This window comes from Camelina sativa, chromosome 10 (genome assembly GCF_000633955.1).
Source record: "Camelina sativa cultivar DH55 chromosome 10, Cs, whole genome shotgun sequence".
Classification (NCBI taxonomy): domain Eukaryota; kingdom Viridiplantae; phylum Streptophyta; class Magnoliopsida; order Brassicales; family Brassicaceae; genus Camelina; species Camelina sativa.
The window spans coordinates 18,254,864-18,264,121 of NC_025694.1; the positions used below are offsets into that span (position 1 = coordinate 18,254,864).

At 39.0% G+C, this 9,258-nt stretch overlaps 1 protein-coding gene across 1 annotated transcript; it reads right to left on the reverse strand.

The window, feature by feature from the left end:
* On the reverse strand, positions 935 to 4,070 carry LOC104719265 (uncharacterized protein At3g43530-like). Its single transcript, XM_010437142.2, has 4 exons — positions 3,894 to 4,070; positions 2,758 to 3,581; positions 2,513 to 2,674; positions 935 to 2,423 (listed from the first exon to the last, which is right to left on the reverse strand). The coding sequence occupies exons 3-4, from the start codon at positions 2,591 to 2,593 to the stop codon at positions 1,335 to 1,337; spliced, it is 1,170 nt and encodes a 389-aa protein (XP_010435444.1). The 5' UTR covers positions 2,594 to 2,674; positions 2,758 to 3,581; positions 3,894 to 4,070; the 3' UTR covers positions 935 to 1,334.

A 9,258-nucleotide genomic window follows, 5' to 3' on the forward strand; every position in this document is an offset into this window, starting at 1 on the left:
AAAATAGTGTTGGTTTTGATCGAGGACTAGTGATATTGTGAATTGTGATGAATTAATGGGATTTGAGACTTTTGTTTTCGAGAAAACCCAAAAAAGACTCGAAACTCTTCGCAAATTAGTATTTAATTAAATAATTAAATACTCTATTTATATCCCCTTTATAGATTTGAAAAAATATTTTAGTTGCTATGTTTTACGAAGAGAACTGGTTCTAACTTAAAGGAAAATGTTCTTTTCATATGTTTATTCGGAAGTCCAACGTCATTGACATTTGTTTTGGCCCCATACTGGACTTTATTATTTTTGAGGTTAAAAAAAAAAAAACAAACTATATCCATGAATTGTGACACTGTGTTGTGGAATGTGGACCAAAATCAAAATAAAGTAATTAATTTGATTTTTTAATTTATTGACTAATCATGTGTTTTTGTTCTTATTATTCAGTAATTGGTTTATAATTAAATAAAAAGAAAAATGAAATTCAGCTTTATTTTTTATCACAATTAAATTTCCAGCAAATATTAATACATAACGCTACAAAAAGGTTAATACATAATTCAGAACCTGTTCTTCTCGAAATAATAACAGGTTATAATGTCAAAAACATTTTCCCCATACAGTATTTGGGCCCCTTTATCCTCGTAAACAATACCACGTTATGTTCATAAGATAAAGTATATAATTACGTTACATTATAGACTTTTGCTAGAATTATAATGTAACGTAAAATATGCAGAATGGTTTTGCAAGAATAGGAAGGAATCCGTTAGTGGGTCAAATGCACAGAAACTTGTTCCTTTGTGGAGAGCGAAATTCATGAATGAGTTGAGATTGCATACAAACTAACGGTGAATGAGCTTAACACTTACGCCCTTCTATATAGTGTCATTGGTCGCGATAGAAAGACCTATGTGGTGGACTTAAGAAATAAAAGTTGCTCTTGCCGCCGTTTTGATTTCGATAAGTATCCTTGTGTACATGCAATAGCCACTACAATAACTCACTTGAAACAATCACATAGAACCAGCAGCATACACAAGTTTGGTAACATTCCTATTCCCCCTCATCCGAATAGGACTTCGATACACAACCTTATTCGCATTCTTCTTTGTCTTTTTACCGCCCCCTTTACTTGGTTCTTCCTCTTCTTTTTCCACTTTTCCTCTTAAGCATCTATTTGTTATTTGCCTCATCATTCTCTTTATCACCACCATCCATAACACTATCTTTTTCCATCTCCTCATTCTCCTTCTCCTTCCCCCTCGTCCCAATAGGACTTCGATACACAACCTTCTTCGCGTTCTTCTTTGTCATTTTACCGCCCCTTTACTTGGTTATTCCTCTTCTTTTCCACTTTTCCTCTTAAGCATCTCTTTGTTACTTGCCTCATCATTCTCTTTATCACCACCATCCACAACACTATCTTTTTCCATCTCCTCATTCTCCTTCTCCTTCCCCCTCGTCCCAATAGGACTTTGATACACAACCTTCTTTGCATTCTTCTTTGTCTTTTTACCGCCTCCTTTACTTGGTTTTTCCTCTTCTTTTCCACTTTTCATCTTAAGCATCTCTTTGTTACTTGCCTCATCATCTTCTACAATCTCCGTCTCCATCTCATCATCTTTTCCAATCTCCATCTCCATCTTATCATCTTTTCCAATCTCCATCTCCATCTCATCATCTTGAGTCACCTCTTTCTCAATCTCCATCACCTTTTCTCCACCCTGAATCTCCTCATCTTCAGCCACCTCTTTTTCCATCTCCTCCTTTTCTCCAACCTCATTCTCCTTATCACCACCATCCACAACACTATCTTTTTCCATCTCCTCCTTTTCTCCAACCTCATTCTCCTTATCACCACCATACACAACACAATCTTTTTCCATCTTCTCATTCTCGTTCTCCTTATCCCCACCATCCTCATCACTCCTAGCCGTACCACTCCCATCATGACTTGTCTTCACCTCTTTGCCTCTTAGCTCATTCTCCTCAGCACTTAGCCGGAATGATTGGATTGATGCTTCCATAATTTTGAGTCTTTTATCTTGTTCTTCATGCTTCTCTTTGATACTCTGAAATCCATTCTCCACCACTGTCTTTAACCCGTACACAAGCTCAGCCAATCCATCAATACTTACATTCTTTGGAGCCACTTTCCCCTTCCCCTTGTCTTTTTTTCCTTGACGAACCTTTCTTGGAGCCATATTCACAGTTTCTGTAACCATATTAGCCTCATTTGCTCGACTGGCTATATCTTGATTATAAAGCTCTTCAAAACATATAGTCCTCCCCTCATGAACTAAAGGATTCTTCCAACCATCAGCAATTACATCATCAAAATCATTCAATCCACACTGATCATCCATGATTCTTTGCAATAATATTTCCTTATCATCCGTTGGAGTTAATATACTCTGAATATCCTGTGTATCGTAAAGAAAAAAGTAATAAAACTTAAGTGATACGTAAAAAAAAAAAATTATCTAATTTTCATTATAATGGTACAACTAACCTTAGTTGTATCGAGTTTGTCATACACATCCGACAAAGGATAACCTTTCATGGTACTAGGTTTAAACTTTATCTTGCACATTCAAGGACACTGAGGATCTGTGGGTTGAACATTCTCGCAGAAAGCGTTCCTGATAACTGGGATTGCGTCAAACGCTAGAAACTACAAAACACAATGAAATCATTGGTTGTTTTCAGTATAACTATCATAAAAAATTAAGAAATGGATAATGAAATCATACATACCTTCAGGGGAGTAACAAAACTAGGAAAGACCTTTTGTGGACCAACAACTCCTCCACATTTTTCCAACAAATAGAAGATTTTTATCAAATTTTCATCATATGCATATCTCCCCCATGGGAATGTTTTGCAAACCTCTAGATCCCCTACGGCCCTAAGGAAAAACGTCTCCACACAGGGTGCGTCCTCTCCTGTATTTTCCTTTCCGACGATGACACTGCTTAAGAAATATAGCACAACCATTCTCAGATGATCATCAGAAGGTTCCTTCATTGACAACAACTTTTCCTCCACATCTTGATATTTTATCTTACTTCCTGGGGGAAATACTTGCCGACAAATACGTTACTGCCCCTGTTTTCATAGAAGTTCGGATAGTGATGGGAGTGTAATCCTAACATGATTGCAAACTCTTTGAGAGAATACAGGATCGGAACGCCGTTGACGATAAACCAAACTTCCCTCTTCTTCTCTAAACATGTTGTGCGAAGAAATAACAGCCACATACCCATCAGCTTATGATTTGGGTCCCTATGCATGTGGAAGAAGTGACTGAACTGCGGGTGATCCGTGAACCAATTCAACTCCCACTCTTTAAGATGACTCTGTAATAATTCCACTGCCTTATGTATATAGCACTTTGCTGTAATCTTGAATGGCTTTGTATACTCACTCGGAGTGGAGTACATCTTAGGAGGTTGTAGAGCTTCGGTTTCCTCATCAGAAACCACTACCGGAGGAGGCAGAACTAGTTCTTCTCCAGTAATATGCTCGGGTTCTGTATGAGGACAAGATACACTTGCGTTCTTTGTCCGAGCCATTACTCCCTTGCACAAAGCAACAAACAAACAAAATCATTTAGTTTACCACTAATATTCAACAAACGAAAACATAATGAACTAACGATTCTAAACATTTCCATTCAATCGCTTTCAAGATTGAGGCTATTAGTCAATAGATTAGTTCTACGAAGATTCCAACTGCAGTTATACCTAGATAGACACTCTTTTTCCACTCAATTGATTCTATTACACCTTATTTCCCCCATAACCCTTCAGATTCTATACAAACGAACAAAATCAAATTTGATTCTTCCAATTTTACACAAAAATCAAAATGAAAACGACATTTTAACTTACTCAATAACTTATTTGTCTTGTAGTTATACCAAGATCGACAGCGAGAAAGTAGAAGAGGAGCAAAAGAGATGACCCGATATCTTGCTGTCAAATGTTGTCGCCATCGCCGAAGGGTTAATTTTTTTGGTAAAGGGGGGCAATAGTGTTGGTTTTGATCGAGGACTAGTGATATTGTGAATTGTGATGAATTAATGGGATTTGAGACTTTTGTTTTCGAGAAAACCCAAAAAAGACTCGAAACTCTTCACAAATTAGTATTTAGTTAAATAATTAAATACTCTATTTATATTCCCTTTATAGATTTGAAAAAATATTGTAGTTGCTATGTTTTACGAGGAGAACTGGTTCTAACTTAAAGGAAAAGGTTCTTTTCATATGTTTATTCAGAAGTCCAACGTTATTGGCATTTGTTTTGCCCCATACTGGACTTTATTATTTTTGAGGTCCACATAGGATTTTAAAAGTCCACATGGGAATTAAAATCCATGTGGACATCCTTAGGAGTTTATGATCCCATGTGGACATCCTTAGGAGTTTATAGCTTGGAATCGTAAACCATAAAACCCCTCTTCCCCTCTCTCAAGTTTTACATTTATATATTTTATATTTTCTTTTTTAAAGTCTATTTTTATTTCTTCGAAATTGAGTTTACAAAGTTACAAAGAATATCCACTCAGGGATACATAAACAAAGAACTAAGGAACATACAACTTAAAAAGCGAATTACACGATGCTCCTTGTTCAGATGACTCTTACTCGCTAACAGATTATAAAATCTGTTATTTCCTTCTTCGTACTCGAACCCAAGTCGTTGTGATTTTTGTCTATCATCCAACTATGAAAATACCAAATTCACTTCGCAATATTTTTAAAACACTATTGCATCTGTAGTGATTTGTACCATCCTCCCCGAGAACAACATAAATCTGAAACAAATTGCATAATTCTTGATTCACACATTGTCAAGGCTTTAACAAACCACCAGAGAAACCGACAGAAGATCTTTTGCCGGAACCAAACTCTACCGAAGAGAGACATAAACTGATAATAATAATTACTAATACTGATATAAACCACAAACTTCAATCTTCACTCCAAAATCGAGTTCTTAGACTTTAACTTACATTTCCAAATGGTGGATAAATTATCTACCATGATGATTCTGGGATCCCATACTCATCAAACCAGTGGAAACGACCACGCTTGAAAGATATGGGAAATGCCACCAATGCAAAGCATCATCCCAAATAGTCACTATGAGACTCCACCAACGATGTCGCTTGAGGAAGCCACCATAGAAGTGTGTCTGATATGTGGCCAGCAAGGAGACAGAAGCTGCAGAGCAACCGGAGATCGTGGGAAGGGTCACTCGTTCAAGAGCTAAGGAGTTGGCCAAGGAAGCTCATGCACTCATAGCCGACGGGTCATTCAATCTACCGAGGATCCAAGTCTTCAACATATCCACCCTGAAGATTTCACCCGATAATGATAACTAGATAACTTAGGTGTGAAGTTTGTACTCTTTTTCCCATAGCTGAGTTTTGTCCCACTGGGTTTTCTCGGTATGGTTTTTAATGAGGCAAATGGATCACTACGTCGAGTTATCTAGAAGTCATTACCAATGGGGAATAATGTACTAATACAAGTGACTTCTGTACTACTACAGATCACCTAGACGCTTCGTTGTTTTTTTCATTTACACGCCTTGTTGTTTTATTTTGAACTTCCTGTTGTTTGGAGTGTCGAACCCTAGGGTTGATTATAAAACCCAAAGCCACGCCTCCTTGTTTGGTAGCGAAGAAGTTGTATGAACAAGTATTGTCACACTTTTTCTCTCAATTTGAATTCTTGAATGCGTTCTTGATTTCTGGGTTTCTATACACTTTGTGATTCAGAAACTCTTCACTTTGTTCCAATCCATACAACCACCCAAACATCTATCTCCATCGAACCATTGTTTTCATAATTCGATCTTCACACATCATCACTCAAAGTCATTCGTCCATCATCATCAACAAGATNTTGGCCAAGGAAGCTCATGCACTCATAGCCGACGGGTCATTCAATCTACCGAGGATCCAAGTCTTCAACATATCCACCCTGAAGATTTCACCCGATAATGATAACTAGATAACTTAGGTGTGAAGTTTGTATTCTTTTTCCCATAGCTGAGTTTTGTCCCACTGGGTTTTCTCGGTATGGTTTTTAATGAGGCAAATGGATCACTACGTCGAGTTATCTAGAAGTCATTACCAATGGGGAATAATGTACTAATACAAGTGACTTCTGTACTACTACAGATCACCTAGACGCTTCGTTGTTTTTCTTATTTCCTTTACACGCCTTGTTGTTTTATTTGGAGTGTCGAACCCTAGGGTTTATTATAAAACCCAAAAGCCACGCCTCCTTGTTTGGGAGCGAAGAAGTTGTATGAACAAGTATTGTCACACTTTTTCCTCACTTTGAATTCTAGAATGCGTTCTTGATTTCTGGGTTTCTATACACTTTGTGATTCAGAAACTCTTCACTTTGTTCCAATCCATACAACCACCTAAACATCTATCTCCATCGAACCACTGTTTTCATCATTCGATCTTCACACATCATCACTCAAAGTCATTCGCCCATCATCATCAACCAGATCACGTCACCTATCACTTATCCTCAGCCTTTCATCGGAGTTCTATCCTAGGGAGATCGTATTATGTGGTATCAGAGCCAACTCTGTGCCAAAGGCTAAGCGATTCTAAAAACCCTAATCTCGTTTGTGTTGTTTGATTTATTTCGTTTGTCTAGTTTTAGGGTTTGTTTTCGTTGTTCATTGGTGTTTAGATCGAGTTCTGTGAGTTTAGGATTTAGTTTTGGTGTTGTTTCGAATTAGACTGCAATTAGGGTTAGTTATTTCGAATTTTGTTCATTATAGGGCTGGTATTGTTCGATTTTTCTAATAGTCTAGCTCGACATTAGGTCTGCAGTCGTGTTTTCTGTTTAAAATTCAGAGTTTCAGAGTTTATTTTCGTTTTTCTCATTCAAGGAACATTTTACTTCGAGTTTCTTCTTTAATTTGCAGGTACAATGGAGCTTTCTCCAGAAGCTATGGAAGCTTTGAACCAAGCCATGGCTAAGCAAATAACAGAAGCAAACAAGACAATGTCTACTCAGTTCCAGCAACAGATGGAGCAGCTCAGTAACAAGTTTGAGAAGCAGATCAAAGATATAGCTCAAGCAACTAGCGCTTCAGATCAGAGTTCTTCAGAACCGCCTAGTCCTAATGAGGCTCTCCGCTTAGCTAAAGGAAAGGCACACGTGGGAGCTTCTTCCAAACATACACGGATCAGAACAGCTAAGTCACCTACTGGGGGAAGAGAGACTTGTTTCAATCAGAGAAGAAACACTCAAAGCACAGAAAGAGAGCATCGAAGAACTGGTAGAGATCCTACACGCCCACGACGAGCTGAACAAGTAGTTGGACATCGAATATACATTGAGTCAGATAGAGAGTATTCTGAAGAAGAAGAAGTTTCAGATCATAGTCAAGAGACAATGAGGAGAAACAGAAACAGAGATCATGGCAGGGATTATGATCCTTTGAGGCAGCAGCTGAAGCACCTCAAAATTCAGTATCCTTCGCTCCATGGTACCAATGATCCAGAGACTTATCTAGACTGGGAAAGGAAGATGGAGTCGAACTTTCAAGTTCAAGATACCTATGAGTTGAACAAGGTGAAGATAGCCATATCTGAATTCAATGGCTATGCTTTGTTGTGGTGGGAGCAGTTGGGACTCACTAGACATCGACAGAGAGAGCCTGCTATCACAACATGGGAACAGTTAGTCACGCAGATGAGAAAGAAGTTTGTGCCAACACATTACCAGAGAGAGATTCTTAACAAGCTTAGGCGTCTCATTCAAGGCACTAAGTCTGTTAGAGACTAGTATCAAGAGCTGGAAACGCTTATGATCAGGGCTGATCTGAGAGAAAGTGAAGACATGGTTATGTCTAGGTTTCTTGGAGGTTTGAACAGAGAGATTCAAGACAAGATAGAGCTGCAGAATTATGAAGATGTGCAAGAAATGGTACATAAGGCAGAGCTAATTGAATCACAGATCAAGAGAAAGGGAGTGAGGTCAACGTTTTCGCCTAACATTCCCAAGCCAAGAGAGTTCAGTAAACCCGCCTTCACCAAGGACAGCAAACCCGTGACAGCCACAGTCAAAGAGGAAGTTAAAATCGATTTCAAGCCCAAGAGTAGCACCTCTACAAGTCATATCAGGTGTTTCAAATGCCAAGGAATGGGGCATTATTCCAGAGACTGTCCTAACAAGAAGATGTTTCTTCTTCAAGAAGGAGGAGAGATTGTGCCAGTAGACAGTTCAGAGAGTGAACCAGAGTCTGAATTCGGTGAAGAAGGTGAACCAGCAGTCATGGGAGAGATGCTAGTAGCACGCAGAGCTTTAAGTGTTCAGATTCATCCAGATGACAGAGGGCAGCGTGAGAACCTATTTCACACCAGGTGTATGGTTCAAGACAAGGTCTGCACCTTGATCGTTGATGGTGGTAGCTGTACTAATGCTGCTAGTGAAGAGATGGTGCAGAAGCTTAATCTCAAGACCACTTCACATCCAAGACCTTATCAGCTACAGTGGTTGAACAACAAGGGAGCTTTAACAGTCTCGCAGCAAGTGATGGTGAAACTAGCGATTGGGAAATATGAAGATGAGCTGCTTTGTGATGTGATTCCAATGAAGTCAAGTCATATCCTTTTGGGAAGACCATGGAAGTTCGACAGAAGAGTGTTTCATGATGGCTATACCAACAAGCAGTCGTTTGAGTTCAAAGGACGCAAGGTCACTCTTCTACCACTTACACCCAGCGAAATCTACAAGGACCAGCTTCACATGAACCGCAAGGATACAGAGAAAGTGTCTCACAGCCTGTACATCAATCACAGCGAGTTCAACAAGCTATTTGATCCAGAGATGACCACATTCATGTTTGTGTATAAGGAGACACTCACCAGTACTAAGTCAGCAGGAGAACTTCCATGCGAGATGATAGAGATTATAGAGGAGTACAAGGATGTATTTCCAGAAGAGATACCTCCAGGTTTGCCGCCAATACGTGGGATAGAGCATCAAATCGATTTGGTACCAGGTTCAGCTCTACCAAACAGACCAGCTTACAGAACCAATCCAGTAGAAACTAAAGAGCTTCAGAAGCAAGTAGAAGAGCTGATGAGCAAGGGACACATCAGAGAGAGTCTCAGTCCATGTGCAGTACCAGTTTTGCTTGTACCAAAGAAAGATGGTTCATGGAGGATGTGTGTTGACTGCAGAGCTATTAACAACATCACAGTGAAGTACA